We start from the raw sequence: 18,724 nt of genomic DNA, 5'->3' as shown, positions 1-18,724 counted from the left end.
TTTGTTATTTTTACTGGGAACTTGGCCACATATAATGACACAATGCGAAGGTTTCCCAACTTTTTGATTTTTTTTGAAATTTTTATGCCCATTTCAAAATGCGGTCAAAACGGCGGGAATGACCGTTCCTAGCTAGTGGTTGAATCTTGGAATTTTTTTGGTGTTTCTCTCATTAAATAGGTACTTATGTACCTAGAAATGATTTTTGGAAAAAATAAATAGCAAACTATGAGGCAGCTGCAGTTCAAATTTGACCCGCTTCCAGCTGAATCGGCGGAAATTTGTCTTTTTCACGAGAGGTGGATCAAAACTTTTTACACCCAACCATTTGGTCAATTGTATATTAAATATGACCTAGTATTTTAGGAAAATGATTTGGTACAATTTTGCAACAAATATATGATAGGTCCTTCACAAAAAAACTTATTTTGGGCACTCGAAAAATGAAAAATGAAATTTCCATGCAAAGAAAATGAAAACTTCCTTAAGCAAAATTGTTTGCCATTTAAAGATGCACCCTTGTGCAATTATTTGGTAGCTTCTTCTTAACAAAAAAATCATTTTGGACACTAAAAAAATGAAAAATAAAATGCTGACATGACTTTACATTTTATTTTTATTTGACCACGACCAATTTTGGATGGTCATAACGTCCAATTTTAAATGGTCATAACGTTATACACACGTACTCCGTTCTGATTGGGCCATAGCCATCTCATGCGGATCATGCATCAAACACCGTTGGATGCTCCTGGATCCAACGGTAGCCCTTACCCCCTCACCTCTCACGCACACCACAGCCCAAACCCTAGCTCACATCACACCCCTTCCCTCATCGCACCCCTCCTCCCCCCATCTCCTCACCGCCACCACCACCTCCCGATCCAATCTCTCCCCGCCGCCTCCCGATCCAACCTCCCACCCACTGCCGACCTCGCCGTCCCTCCCTCCCCTCACCATCTCTCCCTCGTCTCTCCCTCTCCCCCGCACCACTCCTCGCCTACTACATCAACCGGATGGGCCAGACGCTGCGCCTCGTCCGCCCGCCTGTGCTCTGGGTCGTCGTCGAGGCCAGCAAGCCCTCCCCAGAGGCCGCCCTCACGCTGCACCGCACCGCCGTCATACACCGCTACGCCGGCTGCTGCGACGGCCTCAACGCCTCCCCCGCAGTCGACTTCCGCCCACACCAGCTCAACGCCGGCCTCGAGGTCGTCGAGAACCACCTCCTCGATGGCGTCGTCTACTTCGCCGACGAGGAGGGCATCTACTCCCTGCCGCTCTTCGACCGCCTCCGCCAGATCAGGTATCTCCCCTCCACTCCACCGCCCCGCTTCATCTCCGTCGTGATCCGGTGCCGCCGACCACCCCCGCGTCTCTGTCGCCCCGCCATCTAAGCAACGATGCCCACTCGTCCTCTGCGTCGCCCCTCCCCACACGCACCTGGGCCGCCTCCCCTTCGCCTGCTGTACGAGGCCCAGCAGCCCTCTGTTGGATTTGGTTTTCAAACTGAACATTTTGGTGTGGTGCCCTGTATCAAGAATTCGATCTGAAACTTCTGAAACTGAAGGATCGAACAGGAGCCTGTAGTTGACAGACTAGTATTCCCTTGTCAAATGCTTACTCCATTTTACTAGATTTAGTTATACCCTGCAATTTTTTTACAAAGGTTATACCCTGCAGTTTAGCTCTGTGTTATGAGGTATTGACCATCTGTGTGTTGATATTGATGTATCTGATAGTTCACTTGTAGCAAATCTTGCATCAATTAGGGATTCTTCAACTGAACTTCTCTTTCATTGTACCACCAAATACTGAAGTTTTGCTATGTGTTTTTGTCTATATAGAATTGCATTCATTCCCTCTTCTTTCAGTAGTTACATGGCTTGAGGTCTCTATATTCTTTTGAATAGGATGTACTGTTCTATGCAAAAGATCTGATTTGCACAAACATAGTTATCTGCATGTGCTTCCTGACTTGGTATTTTGTTATATCTTGTTGATTGAATGTATGGTGGTTCCAGTAGAGTGGTAGTATATTCAGGTTTGGTGTGTTGCTGTGAGGTTAATCCCTTCGGAAACATTCTTTGAGAATTTTGTAATGCCTCCTTTGGGGTGTTGATACACTATTGCGCAAGTTCTATTGTATGTGAGTTTCTTTTGTTACTGCAAAGCATTGATACAATATGTCATTTGCAGGGAGCTCGCTCTGCATCCGAGTCTCAGTCATCCTGCACAGCAAGGAGCCGGACCAAGGGAGCAAGCAGCGCTGCTGGTTCCTTGAGACATGTGCATGTGTGGAGTAATTTTTCTTAGAGTATTTAACAAGATTGTGACGAATGTCACTGACACAACTTATATAGTTTGGTCTTCGTCTGATTTAGTTATTGCATCTTGTGTTCCTGTAGTATACTAACAAATGCCTCGTTGTGAGTTGTTGGCTGTTTTCATTCTAGTCTGAATATGATCATGTATCCTGTAGAATTGGATTTCTCTGGCTGTTCCGTAAACTAAATTTGGTTCAGTTAAAAAACTGCATTACCTGACAGTTTTGGGCAGCGAGCTTCTAACTGAAAAACGAGTTTGTTATGCTCATAATTTCAAGTTGTCCTCTACATATGAGTTGTAAAGCATGTTCTAAGGTTTCCGTAGAGTCCTCGTTTGCTTCGTTTGGATGTATGGTTTGAGAGCAGCCGTCTATTTAGTTTGCTGTCTAGAAATATAGTACAGTTTAATGTCGGTGGCGGTCTTGTCTTAGATAGATTCTGTAGTGTATTAATCTCACTGGGTAGAGTGGCCTACTTGCACATATAGTACAGTTTAATGTCGACATTATCATCATCAGGTCCGCGTTCCCTCTATTCTCTCCTGCCTTGTGATGTTAGTCTGTGTGCGCTCACTAGTATTGTTAGATCCTGTAAGTTGAATCGATGGTAGTGGTAGTAGAGTAGTATTTTTCTTCAGGTGAACCTGTTATAACTGACCATATCAGCACTAGTATCACATTTAGATTTAAAATGCTGACTGGATGTGTGTACTCGGTATTAATCTTGTAGGATGGTCAGATTTAGAGACTCAACTCATTTCTTCTTTTGTTCCTACAAGACGATTCAGCTTAACTTTAAAAAGTAACAGTAAATTTGGATACTGCCAGACACAAGAGAAGACTGTTACAACGATAGTATGTGCTACATTTGATCCCGGGTTGTATAACATATCTGTTACTGCAGGTCACCCATCATTGAGGAGCAGGAGGGAGGCATCTAGCTGGCCATCAAGGGCCTGCTCTGCTCCTCTTCTTTCTTGACCATCGGTAACTCCAGGTTCCCGGGCTTCCAAGGCGCGCCAGCACACCGCCGCCATGCCTCCTCTGCTCTCCGGGCTCGGACCAATCGCTCAACCCTTCAGGTACGCACGTCTCCTGCTATTATCTCAACCCTGTGAGTGCCAACTTGCCTCTTGCCTGCCAAGAGTGTTGACTGAATTGTTTCTGATACATGTATGTGTGTGTTTGTGTGCAGCACAAGCCCTGCAGCAGCCGACGTGGGTTCAGGTGTCCCCTCCCCTGATGGCTGTAAATCTACCATGCTCTGCTAATTCTATGCGAGCACTGTTAGGCGTCCATTTGTATTTGCAAATTAGCAGTAGCTTGCAGAATATGTGCCATCCAAAGCATTGCCTTAATACGATATGCGTATCATTAGCTGGTATCCATATGGAGATAGTTTAGCAGAGGAAGAAATAAACACCTATGTTTCTTGGTCCGTGAAATTGCATTGGAGAGATGGGTCTATTATATATAGGTGATACATTACACTAGTTGAATTTGACCACGCACCAACTCCAACAAGTGATGGGTGCATGCTAATTGTTATTAGCTTCAAAACCTAGTAAATGCCTTCTTGCACTAGGTACACCCTTGAATTTTTGTCCTTTACAACCTGATCGATGTACAACCTGTTTGCTTGAAAGTAATTTTAGTTGATTCTTTGATGGAGCGCTAAGACTATGCGTGGAACATTAGTTTTTATTATCTAAAACTACCGCCGTGTGATATGCAGGTGCCTAGTTTGTTTTTATTAGTTTTTATTATATAAAGTACCTCCCTGGAACATTGTTTGTCACCTTGTTTCCACTGATATGCAGGATATTGTTTGCTGCTTATGCTTTTCTGATCGACAGTATCAGGCAGTAACACATTAATTAGTCTCTTGGTTACTTGAAATCAAATCCATGATTTTGTTATGTACTGTTTGCTCACAGTTAAGTACAAGTTAACCTTTCATGTTAAGGCAAACCTGAGAACACTTGCTTGTGAGAACCAACTGGACTTCTTAGATATATCCAAGTGAAGATGTACTATTACTATGGCAGTGAATTTTATCTATGTGAGATTAGAATTTGAGTGCCATCATTCATCTTATGGTATCTTGTTCTCTATGATAACTGTTGACTTGCAAGATACAATGTTGATTTACTATATATACCCGCACAGCAAGTATATGGTGTTGTCTTATGGTTATGCTGCCTATGTCACCGATATTTAACTCTGCTATCTCAATCTGTCTTTATTATAAGCTTGGCTAACCTTGTAGATGTTGTCCTTCGTTCATCTACAGGACACCATCATGCATATGTTTATTCGGTTTGAACTTTGCATATGTTTTTTGGTTTGAACTTTGCATATGTTTATTTAGTTTGAACTCTGCATGACATGAAGTAATTATTTCCAGTGTTTTTTTCAACTTTTTTTCGCTTTCACTTGATATATACTTAGCTTGTACTTGAAGATGTGGTTTAATAATGGTGATTTTGTTCTACTTGGATGCATTGGTACCCCCCCATCATAGAGCGCACGGATGCAATGGCGGCAAGAAGATGATGGTCATGTGCATCATCAAGCACACCATGGTGATAATCTACCTCCTCACAAATGCTAACTAAATCCAGATCGATGTTGTCATCCACAGGTGTCTCTCTCGGTTCCCTTTATCCTGTGTTTGTGATGTTAGTGTATGTGCTTTGACTAGTAATGTTAGATCTTGCCTATTGAATGGATGGTCGTGGTAGTAGAATGGCATTGTTGTTTTAGGTGCAATGTGTTGCGGTGAGGTTACAGGACCTGCACTTCATGCATATTCATAGTCTCTGTTTTCTTGTATGAATAAAAAAGCATGGTACTAGCTGGATTTGTGTTATCATTCTATATACAGAACTGTTCTTTTTTGAATGGAATGTTGATAATATATTGGTTCTATTTGTTCTGATTCTTCTCAGCTTATTCATGTAACAGGGTGGACGGCATGTTGCTGTTCTGTTAGCCCAGTTCTAAATGATCGCTATCGAAGGAGCTCCATGCTGAAGAAGAAAACACTTGTAGAGCTTATGAAGTATCTAGTTGTTACCCTATAGATCTTGTAATTGTGATTGCCATACCTGTAGAGCTTGTATCGTTATTCCACTTATAGAGCTTGTAAAGTTTGTGTTAAGAGTATTACGTGTTATTTGGAGAGTAGGAGCTGCATGAATCTGGTTGATATAATTTGAAGTATTACATGTGTTTTCTGTCAGTGCAATTTGAATACTGCCAATTTAAATACCAGTTATTTATTTACTGTTAAATTGAAATATGAATAATATGACCCTGATAGCTGGGACCCATGTGACAAGTGGACCCCTTTTTATATAAAAGAAAAAAAATAAAAACTGTTGAGAAAAAGGGCCCAGCCCAGAAATAAAAAGGCTAAAATGTGGGCTTGGCCCATGTAGTCAACCAAATTAATAGGGAAAAAATACATTAAAAATGCCGAATTGTTGGGCTAGGCCCATGTAGAAAACCGAATTGGACCGGGCTGATTCTTGTGCCACATCAGATTGCCACGTCGGATGCCTACGTGGCCTGGGGGTGCTGCTAGCGACCAAAACAAAACAGTAGGCATATTTTGGTCGTAAACGTCTTCGACCATTCCAGAAGAAAGGTCGCTATAGTCAGTTTATGACGGCCAACTTTTGACCTTATGTTTTTGGTCACAAAAAGGTCACAAATGGAAATTTGTGACCATTCAGTGACCAATAGTGGTGGTCACAAGTTGACATATTTCTTGTAGTGAATGTGGGACCTAGCACTTACTCACATGCGTGTGGGACCCACAAATTATCCACATAAGCATGCCCCGACCCAAGCCATCCACGAGCCCGAGCCAGCCCACCCCCATTGCTTGCCCTTCCCCTTTCCCCTTTCCCCCACCTTGTTCTTCCTCTTCTCTGGCAACAAAGCGCGCCGCCGGCGAGTGATGTCTAGCTCAACTTTGGCCTCCCGCCAATCATGGCCGCACTATGGTCCAGTGTCGTTGACAAGATGCCCCGATTGCCCGCGCATTGAGCCTCTAAAGCGTTTGACTTGTGTGAAAGAGGAAAATGGCAACCGTGGGCGCGAGTTAGCCAAATGCTTGAGCAAGCCATAACCGGGACAGGTTAGATCCGTGTACCGCACCAAGCAGATGGATCAATTTCTTTATTTTTCCATCGAATTTGGGCGGTGGATCTGATCCGGGGTTCATGCCGCCGTCGACCCCTATTTACCTTGTTTTTCAGGTTCTAAAGAAATGTGGACATTTCGAGCAGCTCGATGAGTACGTTGAGAGGTTGAAATTGGAGGCTTCAACACAGGAGCTTAATTTCGATTTTGGGGGGCAGCTTGGTGTGGAACACGCCTCACATTTGGTGGATAGAGCCGATCCAATGATGGATAGTGTTGAAGTGAAGTGTGAATTGAATAAAATGGGCAAGCAACTAAAGCAGTTGATCGATTTGAAGCAGCAAGCAAATATGATGGCTGGAGCATTTTATTGTTGTGTGTCATTGCTATGGGTTTCTTTTACTTGATGTTCATCAATCGCTAGAAATTGTTACAGTTTTATTATGTTTGTCAAGCTAGTTTCGGAGTCAGGGGTCCCTACTTTCAGTTATTGTGTCTAGCTAGTAGTTTCAGTAAGTCAAGGATCATTTGTTAGCTGAATTTGAATTTGTGTGAAGCAAAGCCTGAATTCTGGTAATGATATTTAGACCCAATGATATTTTGGTAATAGGATGCGATATGTGCGCCATGCTAAGTTCTTGTAACTAAATCGAAGCAGAGATATCCAGTGTTCATGCTCTGTTCTTGTTCTTCAGTTAACAGAGTGCAGACCCCCCAAATTCAGAAAAACAAATCTTGCTGCCAAATAGATATTGGGTCGTGAGAAAATAATCAGGCCCAAATTGGGACAAGCCCACCCGCGTAGGGGCACCAGCCCAGTTTTATAGCATAGAGGCGCCCATGTTTAAAAAAAATGCTTCGACTAAAACCTCTAAAATAAAATGTTGCTTCAGCAAATAAACCTTTAACAAACATATACTTCTTTACTTGTTTTTTCTTTAGCCAAATTTTTGTGTCGGATAAATGTTGGGCCGTATGTATTGTACTTTTTTGTTTTGCTTTACATATTTGTTGCTTGTCCACTATTGTTTTGTGATTCTTTTTATGCATGTCTATGGCTCCATGAAACCCAAATTTGATGGGGATATGTGAAAGCCTCAGAAAACATTTTTGGAAATGATCAAGTTAAAATTCGCTTGAAATAGGTCCAAGAAAATGTTCATGTTTTGCTCTAAAAATAATGGCCAGATGTAAAATTTAAAGCAATATTTTTAGGAGCACAGAAATATTTCTTTTGGGCATTTCAGTTGCATGTCCATGGTTGTACAAAAATTTGCACCCTACACCTACTAGCTAGGGTGACCCTATTAGCTAGGGCCTAGATACATGCATGCACACATGCAACACACCACGATATATATCAACTGGCCAATATCAACTAGATAGAAAAAAACAGATAGAACACATCACAATATAGTAGCATAAGTAGTAGCATTGCATGAGCTAGATAGTACCACATTAAAGATAGATAAACAGGTCCAAAGCACGACATACATAGTACCATTACAACTTATATAGATAGTTCATAGTTCAACCCAACACGACAATAATAAAACTACACCCTAGATAAGATAACACCACCGGCTTGGTTGCTTGCTCCAGGGCTCCAAGGATAACTCCTCCATGGCCAACTCCTCTCCTCCATGGCCAACTCCTTCACTCGTCGTCGTCGGTGGGGTACGGGAGGGTGTGCATGCGCTCATCGGCGGGGAAGGCGTTGCCGAAGTCGGTGAAGATGTTGTACATAGTGAATGCAATGAACTCGCATCCACACCAGAAAACATGGCCGAGGAGGTAGTTGGCGTCAAAGGGGTTGGTGAACCTCATGATGATCCCGATAGCATAGCCATTGTTACCGACCTCTTCGACTCGAAACATGACCGGAGAGCCCCTCGGGAGGTGGCGGTAGCCGGCGGAGAGGAAAAACTCGGTCAGCCCCCTTGCGCCCCTCCACCTCGACATCGCCCACACTCGTAGGGTGTTCTCCACCCGGACTACGGCAGGGTAGAGCCTCTTGGGGAAGGTGGGCGGCACACGGTAGGAAGCCCCCAGTAGTAGAAAAAGGGCCTATTGTCCCGGTTCGTAAGGGCCTTTTGTCCTGGTTCCTGAACCGGGACTAAAGGGTTGGTACTAATGCCCTATCCCTTTAGTCCCGGTTCAATCCAGAACCGGGATAGATGGGCCTCCACGTGACCTGTGTGTGGAGCCCAGGTAGGAGGGCCTTTGTCCCGGTTGGTGGCACCAACCGGGACCAATAGGCATCCACGCGTCAGCATTTCTGTGGCTGGGGTTTTTGTTTTTTTGAAAAGGGGGGGGTGGGGGTTAATTTAGGTGTTTCATATATTGTGTTAGCTAGCTATAATTAACAGAGTGAAGTGTCCTCTCTTATGTCCGTGCTTGGTCGACGCTACGTACTATACATACGTATAGAGAGGACTACACACGCTAGCTAGCTAGTAAGCAAACGAAGGAAACAGAAGATCGTCATGAACATATATGCATACAGAGAGAAGTGATATCGACCACCTCTCCTTCTCCGAGAGATTGGTCGAACAACAAGTTCTCGTATATCTATCCGACACTACCGGCTACATATATACAATAATTATCTCTTACAAATATAATAATACGGACTCAGGGTCCACATAGTATTCTCCGTCTTCAGGGATCACGTGGTCAAGAAAGAATGCCGCCAATTCCTCTTGAATTGCTCGCATGCGAGCTGGTGCTAGGAGTTCATCCCGCTTTCGAAACATCTAATTTAAAGAAGGTGGTCAATACATATATATATATGAATGAATGAAACTCAACACAAATGATGGTAATAAAATAAAATTGTGAATGTTGTTATTTACGTACTTCATATTGTTCGTCAGTGTAGCCCCGCTCACAGGTCGTGTGGCGGATGTACTCGCAAACGTAGTATCCACAGAAATCATTCCCTTGTTCCTGCCACAACCACTTTACAAGAAATAGAGGTCAATCAAACTGATAAGCAAGAATGCCAAATGGTATTGATGAAACTAGCGCTTGAATCACTAGGAGATGCGCGGAACATGCTACTATAGTACTTACTTTCGGGTGTCTAAATTGCAGCTTCTTCGGGAGTCCCGGAGCTTTAACTTACTTTACAATAAAAAAATTACTTGATATCAGGAAATGAACAAAGTTGCTGATATGGTGAATAATGATCGATTTAACTTACTTCTCGAGCATTTGAGTCATGTCCGCATAGTCCTGGGGATCTTTTCCTCTTGAGTCTAAGACGGTTACTAGTCCCTGCTCAAGCTTAATCTCTAGGAGAATATAGTGGAAACTGCACACGCATGCATAACTCATCAATTACATTACTATAACCTTGACTAATATATAAGGGAAACTGAATATGCACAAGAAAGTAACACTCACTTGAAGTTGTAAGGAAAGAGTATTATATCTTTGTTTTCATTTATTACCAACGATCGTAGCAAGTTGGCCTCGGTATCTGCGGCATGAAATTTAACCTGAGTTGCATCTATGAGATTTGTGTTAATGAACCCAATATCACCGATTTGTCTTTTCTTCAATTCGGCGATCTTCAATCTGCATAATATAGTGAGGATAATTATAAATACATGCAATGAAAGAGCTGAGCTATATAGAGAGACCTAATGACAGAAGTAGTACTACTTACAGACAGTAGCAGGTGATCGTTGCTTTATCGAGGGCCAATTGATTGAAAAACTAAAAGAACTCCTCAAATGGAACAGGCAACAGTTCAATTCCAACGAGGTCATGCTCCTTTTTAACTCTCACATACAAAGTACTCCTCCCCCAGACTCTCTGCAGATTTTCAAGTACCAATCATGCAATCTTTGCATCATCGTTGATAGAGATCTTTCATCTTTGACGAGAGGCTTCCCGTACTCGTATCATTGTATCTGCACCTCCATGAAATCATAATGTACATCATCGGGCAGGTAATCTCCAAGATTTCTATAACCGGGCACCATCCTCGGATCATTAGCGACGATGTCGCTAGGCACCTTGAGCGGGGGGCACGATTGCTTCGCTTGTTCGCCGAGCTAGGCAATTTGTTTCCCAGCTCGTCGTTCTTTCAGCCTTTGATCACTGACAGTACTTCCCGACCGCTCCGCTTTGGCAAGTTCCTTTCCAATAATGCGCTCATAGTTGCCTTTCGGTGGAGACTTGGGTGGTTTTGTCAGGGCAGCCAGAGTGCGCTTCGCTTTCACCGGATCTACCTTCTCCTCCGGAGGTGGATATTTATTTGCTTTCACCCCTTCAAAGTAGTTCCTCACTTCTTCTCATGCGATCTCGGCGTTCTCCTCCGGGGTCCTCTCGTATGGTAACTTCTCTGGAGTCTTCAGAGAAGGACCGAATCTGTATGTCCTCCCACCTCTGGCTGTACTGCTAGACGCCGGTAGAGCAGACAGAGCGGCTGTCTTCTTTACTTGCTTACGAGGCGGAGGAGAAGGACTACGACGCGCCGGAGCAGCCGGAGCGGCGGCGGATCTCTTCCGCCCTTGCTGACGAGGCGGAGAAGGAGGAGGTTGGCTGCTTGGGCGCGCCGGCGCAGGCGGAGTGCCGCCACACGCCGGAGAAGGAGCCGGCCAAGTGCCCTGATCGTCACTCGCCGGAGGAGGAGGCGGAGTGCCCTGACTCGCCGGAGGAGGAGGAGTAGGCGGAGGCGTCCAGTTCGGAAGGTTGATGAGCTCCTTCCGCCATAGGCATGGAGTCTTCAGAGCAGAACCCAGCCGAGTCTCCCCTTCACCGGTAGGGTGGTCAAGCTGGAGGTCCTCAAATCCCTTCGTTATTTCATCCACCATCACCCTAGCATATCCTTCTGCAATCGGCCGGCAGTGAAAAGTTGCGCCAGGTTCAGTAGGAAAAACAGAGCCAACAGCCGCCTTGACCTTCATATTAATCCATTGCGTCATAAGGTGGCAATTTTGAGACTCTGTGATAGCATCCACGGGATAGATGGCAGGATCCGTCAAGACATGCTCCGGCTGAAGCAGCTTGGTGGAAGCCACGCTGCTTCTCCGCTGAGATGGCGGGGTAGCTTTGGGGGAAGCTTCGGCAGTTCGTTTGCTGCGATTTGCTTCTTGTTCCTCTATCGCTTGTACCCTAGCGTGCAGCGTCTACAGTTGGGTCTGCTGCACTTTCTTCCTCCTCTCGTGGCATTTGTAACCGCCTGCGTCCGGAAACCCAGCCTTCCACGGAATGGAGCCTGGCGTGCCTCGTGTCCGTCCAGGGTGCTCAGGATTCCCGAGGGCCATTGTGAGCTCGTCGTTCTCTCTGTCTGGAACGAACGTCCCTTGCTGCGCTGCTTCGATATAGTGCTTAAGCCTCCTGACTGGTATTTCCATTTGATCATCCGTCCAAATGCACTTCCCTGATACAGGGTCCAAGGATCCACCAGCCCCGAAGAACCAAGTCCGGCAACGGTCTGGCCAGTTAATTGTCTCTGGTTCGATCCCTTTATCAACCAGATCATTCTCAGTCTTGGGCCACTTAGGTCGGGCTACGAGGTAGCCACCTGACCCCGTGCGATGGTGATGCTTCTTCTTCGCAGCATTTTGCTTGTTTGTCGCCAACATCTTCTTACTCTTTTCCGATGTCTTGTGGGCCACAAATGCGGGCCAGTGATCTCTGATCTTCTCATATCTGCCCTTGAATTCTGGTGTCTCTTTTTTATTGACAAACTTATTCAGCTCTTTCTTCCACCTCCTGAATAGTTCTGCCATCCTCTTAAGAGCAAAAGACTTGATTAATTGCTCTTTAACTGGCTTCTCCGGATCATCCTCTGGCGGTAGAGTGAAATTTGACTTCAGCTCAGTCCAAAGATCATTTTTCTGCATATCATTGACATAAGACACCTCAGGGTCTTCTGTAGCCGGCTTTAACCATTGCTGGATGCTGATCGGGATCTTGTCCCTAACCAGAACCCCGCACTGAGCAACAAATGCGCTCTTTGTCCGGAGGGATTCAATCGGTTGGCCGTCGGGTGCGATTGCTATGATCTCAAACCTTTCATCCGAGCTCAACTTTTTCTTCGGGCCTCGTCTCTTTAACGAAGTTGTGCTCGATCCGGATGGCTAGAAAAAAGAACAAAGACTTAATTAATATGTGTACATACCAAAACAATGAATGCAACAATTAGCTAGTCAGCACAGGCTTAACTAATATATATACCTGGCCGGACTCGGTTCTGTCACCGGAGACGTCATCACGGTCTCCTTCTTGCACCGGCATTGGGTCACCGGAGCCGTCCTCACGGTCTCCTTCTTGCACCGGCATTGGGTCGCCGGAGCCATCATAATCATAGCCAGCTGCTTCGATACCATCGGTGTCGTTGAGAAACAACGAGCAGACGGCATCACTTCCTCGTGCGATTATGTCCCCCAACAACTCTTCTTGTACTTCGTCTCAGGCGGTGTCCATAGTTTCTACAAATATTTACAACATGACAATTATTATTCAAACATGAAAGATGGATATATTAGTGGAAAACGTAGAACTAATATTAATTAGTGGCCTCGACGCTGCTTCTCTAGGGTTTGGGGTGGCCTTGACAACGCTTCAAGGATAAAAAAGAAGAGGAAGAAGAAAAAAAAAGAGGAGAAGAAAGAATAGAGGTCTCACTCCTCTATTCTTTCTTCTCCTCTTTTTTTTCTTCTTCTTCCTCTTTTTATCGGGAACGAGGGTCGTCGAGGGTCGCCGAGCAGTAGAGGAAACCCTAAATAGCAAGTATCGTGGGTGTGAGATACATGTGGCCGTCGGTGTCGGATACTACATCCACGTCCCACAATGATTCTTTTTTCTACATCGAGGGTCAGGGTCGCCGTCGGTGTCGGGAGGGGTATATCGACGACGACAGACCAGATAAAACATAAGAAAACGAAGAAGAAATAAAAAGAGGAGAAGAAGAAAGGAATAGCTAGAGGAGAAGATCGAAGAAAAAAAAAGAAGAAAAAAAAGAAGAGAAGAAGAAAGGAATAGTGGAGAAGAAGAGAAAATAGAATATATTCTATTTTCTCTTCTTCTCCACTATTCCTTTCTTCTTCTCCTCTTCTTTTTCTTCTTTTTTCTTCTTCTTATTTATTTGTCCTCTTCTTCCTCTCCTCTTCTTTTTCTTTCCTCTTCTTATTTTCTTTCTTTCCTATCCTTCTTTTCCTCCCTTCTTAATATCACTTAGCAAATTTTGCAACGATAGGGAGGGGGTGCTCCTGTGGTCTAAATCTGTCTATGCACGATAGAAAATTCTGAAAAAATACATCTATGATCCCTCAACGTCCCCGCCTCTCTCATGAACAAAAAAAATCTGTGAATTAAAAAAACATCATGTTCTATGAACAAAAAAACATCATATTTCATCCACATTCGTGCATACATCATATACGTGATCATCTATGAAAAAAACATCTTATTCTATAAAAAAATCATTACATATATATATATATATAAACAAGCATATATATATATAAACAAGCATAAATATGAAAAAAATTGCAAAGGGAGGGCGCCGGCGGCCGGACCAAGCTGAGGAGAGGACCGCGCGCGCGGGGGGTCGGCGGCGAGGATGGCGTCGGAGCAGGGGAGCGGGCGACGGCGAGGGCGGGCCGGGGCGGTGCGCGTCGGGGTAGGGGCGCGGGCGACGGCGACGGGGGCGGGCCGGGGCGGCGCGCGTCGGGGCAGGGGCGTGGGCGACGGCGGGCGATGGCGAGGGCGCGGGCGACGGCGACGACGGGCACGGGCGAGGCGACGGCTACGGCGGGGGCGGCGGGCGTCGTCGGGGCAGCCTGGCGGCGTCGGCGTCAGGGCGGCAACTGCGAGAGATGAGAGTGAAAATTTCCGAAGTGTGAACTTATATAGCAAAGTCTTTAGTCCCGGTTCGTGGCACAAACCAGGACTAAAGGTGGGAAATAGTCCCGGTTGGTGGCATCAACCGGGACTAAAGGAGGGCTTTGGTCTTGGTTTGTGGCGCCAACCGGGACCAATGTCCCCTTTAGTCCCGGTTGGTGCTACCAACCGGGACCAAAGGCCTGCACCTGCCAAAGCCACGGTGTGGTGGGATGTTTAGTCCCACCTCGCTAGCCGAGGAGCGGCAGGACCTGTTTATAAGCCCTGCCCCGCCATCTTCATTGAACTCCTCTGAATTGAAGGCCTCTAGGCCTAATCTCGCACTGTTATGCCTGCGGGCCTGCTGGGCCTTCTACGGGCCTGAATCCTGGCCCATGGATGGGTTTCTAGTCGTATTCAGCCCGTGGTGGCCCAGTAGGTGGCATTTTTTTTGCTATTTATTTTTTCATTTCTACTTAGAACTAAATACTTATAGTTTTTTAGTGATTTTTTTCTTTTAGGTCACAAAAATTATAAACTTTCTGTTAGTGCCATTAGTTTTCAAATTTGAAAACACTTTTTTAGTTTTTTTTGCTTTTAGTGCCTATTTTTTCCAGTTTTTTGTTTTGTTTTCTGCATTATTTATTTTCTTTTGTTTTTTTCTTTATTTTTTAAATTCTTTTTGCTTTTATTTTTAGAAAAATTATAAACTTTCTGTTAGTGCCATTAGTTTTCAAATTTGAAAACACGTTTTTAGTTTTTTTGTTTTCTTTGTTGCTTTATTTATTTTATTTTGTTTCTACTTACAACAAAATACTTATTGTTGCTATTTTATTTTTTTCCAGTTTTTTTGTTTTGTTTTCTGTATTATTTATTTTCTTTTGTTTTTTGCTTTATTTTTTAAAAATCTTTTTGCTTTTAGGTGAGCAAAATTATAAACTTTCTGTTAGTGCCATTAGTTTTAGAAAAATTATAAACTTTCTGTTAGTGCCATTAGTTTTCAAATTTGAATAATTAAAATTTGAATTCTTTGAAATTTGTGTGAATCACAAGGTTGTGATTAACTTTACTAAAAAAAATGAACATAGATGCAGCTATAGACAAAATTCGACCTAAATTCATAGTTTTCAAATGAACTCTGTAAAAGTTGGGATAGCATACTCGTGTGTTACAAAGTTGGCATGGTATCATCATAATAGTTGCGGGAGAAAGTCTTCACTTTTTCTTCGCTTGTGTCATTTGCTTATTGTGCCGTAACCATGGATAGTCTTCATCGTTTATCAGGATGCTTGGGTCATCCTTGACATTGAAGGGAGGAATTTCATGAAACTTTTCATAATCTTCAGACATGTCTGTCTTGCCCTCCACTCTCAGGATGTCCCTTGTTCCTGAAAGAACTATGTGGCGCTTTGGCTCATCATATGATGTATTCGCTTACTTATCTTTTCTTTTTCTCGGTTTGGTAGACATGTCCTTCACATAGATAACTTGTGCCACATCATTGGCTAGGACGAACAGTTCGTCAGTGTACCCAAGATTTTTCAGATCCACTGTTGTCATTCCGTACTGTGGGTCTACCTGTACCCCGCCTCCTGACAGATTGACCCATTTGCACTTAAACGAAGGGACCTTAAAATCATGTCCGTAGTCAAGTTCCCATATGTCCACTATGTAACCATAATATGTGTCCTTTCCGCTCTCGGTTGCTGCATCAAAGCGGACACCGCTGTTTTGGTTGGTGCTCTTTTGATCTTGGGCGATCGTGTAAAATGTATTCCCATTTATCTCGTATCCTTTGTAATTCAATACAATCAAAGATGGTCCCCTGGACAACAAGTACAACTCATCACAAACAGTGTTGTCACCTCTGAGACGTGTTTCCAACCAACTGCTGAAAGTCCTGATGTGTTCACATGTAATCCAGTCGTCGCACTACTCCGGGTGTTTGGAGTGCAGATTGTTCTTGTGTTCATCGACATACGGGGTCACCAAGGTAGAGTTCTGTAGAACTGTGTAGTGTGCTTGAGACCAAGAATATCCGTCCCTGCATATTATTGAGTCACTTCCAACAGTGCCTTTTCCAGTCAGTCTCCCCTCATACCGCGATTTAGGGAGACCTATCTTCTTAAGGCCAGGAATGAAGTCAACACAAAACCCGATAACATCCTCTGTTTGATGGCCCATGGAGATGCTTCCTTCTGGCCTAGCGCGGTTACAGACATATTTCTTTAGGACTCCCATGAACCTCTCAAAGGGGAACATATTGTGTAGAAATACGGGCCCCAGGATGACAATCTCGTTGACTAGATGAACTAGGACGTGCGTCATGATATTGAAGAAGGATGGTGGGAACACCAGCTCGAAACTGACAAGACATTGCGCCACATCACTCCTTAGCCTTGGTACGATTTCTGGATCGATCACCTTCTGAGAGATTGCATTGAGGAATGCACATAGCTTCACAATGGCTAATCGGACGTTTTCCGGTAGAAGCCCCCTCAATGCAACCGGAAGTAGTTGCGTCATAATCACATGGCAGTCATGAGACTTTAGGTTCTGAAACTTTTTCTCTTGCATATTTATTATTCCCTTTATATTCGACTAGAAGCCAGTCATGACCTTCATACTGAGCAGGCATTCAAAGAAGATTTCTTTCTCTTCTTTCGTAAGAGCGTAGCTGGCAGGACCTTTATACTGGTTTGGAGGCATGCCGTCTTTTTCGTGCAAACATTGCAGGTCCTCCCGTGCCTCAGGTGTATCTTTTGTCTTCCCATACACGCCCAAGAAGCCTAGCAGGTTCACGCAAAGGTTCTTCGTCACGTGCATCATGTCGATTGAAGAGCGGACCTCTAGGTCTTTCTAGTAGGGTAGGTCCCAAAATATAGATTTCTTCTTCCACATGGGTGTGTGTCCCTCAGCGTCATTCGGAACAGCTAGTCCGCCAGGACCCTTTCCAAAGATTACGTGTAAATCATTGACCATAGCAAGTACATGATCACAGGTACGCATGGCGGGCTTCTTGAAAGTGCTAGTGATCGACTAGAGGGGGGTGAATAGGCGATTTTTATGAAAGTCTTCAAAACATGGAAGTTTCGAAGACAAACGATAGAAATAAACCTATTACCATGCAGCGGAAGGTAGACTACACTAGGCAAACCATAGTCAAGTATTCAATGAAGTTAAAGCACAATGACTAATAGCAGCTAGGCAGTAAAGATCAGGTAGGAAGATATTGTGAAGTCAATCAGAACAAGCAGTCACTCAGTGAAGACAAAAGATAATGCAATCATACAATGACTTCACAAGGACCAACAGTAAGTAAAGGGAAGGGAAGGATGAAACCAGTGACTCGTTGAAGACAATGATTTGTTGGACCAGTTCCAGTTGCTGTGACAACTGTACGTCTGGTTAGGGAGGCTGAGATTCAACTCAGAAGACCTCGTCTTCACCTTATTCCCCTTGAGCTAAGGACACCCAGTCCTCGCCCAATCACTCTGGTAAGTCTTCAAGGTAGACTTCCAAACCTTCACAGACTTTGTTCATCGGCGATCTACAATGACTCTTGGATGCTCAGAACGTGATGCCTAACCGGCTGGAGGATTCACAATCCTCAAGTGTAATAAGTCTTCAGATCACACAGACAGGAAGACTTAAGTGATGCCTAACACTCTTTGGCTCTGGGTGTTTAGGGCTTTATCCTTGCAAGGAATTCTCTCTCAAAGGCTTCGAGGTGGCTTGCTCTCAAACCACAAAAGCCGTACTCTAACTCTGAGCAGCCAACCGTTTATGGTTGTAGGGGGTGGGCTATTTATAGCCACTGGGCAACCCAACCTGGTTTGTCCGAAATGACCCTTGGTCACTAAGGAACTAACACGTGTTCCAACGGTCAGATTTCAAACACACATGGCAACTTTACTTGGACTACAAGCAAAGCTGACTTATCCAACTCTGGACAAGATTTTCTCTCATAGTCTTCACTCGAAAACATAGGATTTTGGTTAAGCATCACTTCAGTCATTCTGACTGGTTCTCTTGGACCCCACTTAACAGTACGGTGGTTCCTATGACTCAACAAAGAAAAACACAGAACGACGAAACTGCTAAGTCTTCGCGCTCCATAGTCTTCACGCGATGTCTTTTCTTATCATAGTCTTCAATGTGAATGTCTTCACATACCACCTCTGACTTCAATGTCTTCATACATTTTTAGGGGTCATCTCTGGTAGGAAAACCTAATCAATGAGGGACTTCTACCTGTGTTATCCTGCAATTCTCACAAACACATTAGTCCCTCAACTAGGTTTGTCGTCAATACTCCAAAACCAACTAGGGGTGGCACTAGATGCACTTACAATCTCCCCCTTTTTGGTGATTGATGACAAACTAGTTGAAGTTTTCAACGGGGAA

At 44.3% G+C, this 18,724-nt stretch overlaps 1 protein-coding gene and 1 pseudogene across 2 annotated transcripts; one reads left to right on the top strand and one right to left on the bottom strand.

Moving 5' to 3' along the window:
* LOC125507500 overlaps positions 1-18,724 on the bottom strand; it is a 40,830-nt pseudogene that overhangs the window by 3,592 nt on the left and 18,514 nt on the right.
* Positions 858-5,559, top strand: LOC125506209 (probable glucuronosyltransferase Os04g0103100). Of its 2 annotated transcripts, XR_007282603.1 has the most exons (5): positions 858-1,303; positions 2,197-3,405; positions 3,519-3,550; positions 4,848-4,967; positions 5,291-5,559. XR_007282603.1 is itself a non-coding variant. In XM_048671072.1 (3 exons), the coding sequence occupies exons 1-2, from the start codon at positions 1,017-1,019 to the stop codon at positions 2,279-2,281; spliced, it is 372 nt and encodes a 123-aa protein (XP_048527029.1). In that variant the 5' UTR covers positions 858-1,016; the 3' UTR covers positions 2,282-3,405; positions 3,519-4,834. The 2 variants fall into 2 exon arrangements, 1 of the variants encoding a protein (XP_048527029.1); XM_048671072.1 differs by lacking the exons at positions 4,848-4,967; positions 5,291-5,559 and having other exon boundaries at positions 3,519-4,834.

Source organism: Triticum urartu, chromosome 5, assembly GCF_003073215.2.
Source record: "Triticum urartu cultivar G1812 chromosome 5, Tu2.1, whole genome shotgun sequence".
Lineage (NCBI taxonomy): Eukaryota > Viridiplantae > Streptophyta > Magnoliopsida > Poales > Poaceae > Triticum > Triticum urartu.
The sequence above is the reverse complement of the archived record's forward strand: the minus strand, read 5'-3'. Positions and strand labels throughout refer to the sequence as shown.

Excerpts from the sequence above, each read along its gene's own strand:
- LOC125506209 (XM_048671072.1), top strand. The coding sequence starts at position 1,017 with ATGGGCCAGACGCTGCGCCTCGTCCGCCCGCCTGTGCTCTGGGTCGTC. Across the intron at positions 1,304-2,196 it reads GACCGCCTCCGCCAGATCAG|GGAGCTCGCTCTGCATCCGA; the intron begins GTATCTCCCCTC and ends TGTCATTTGCAG.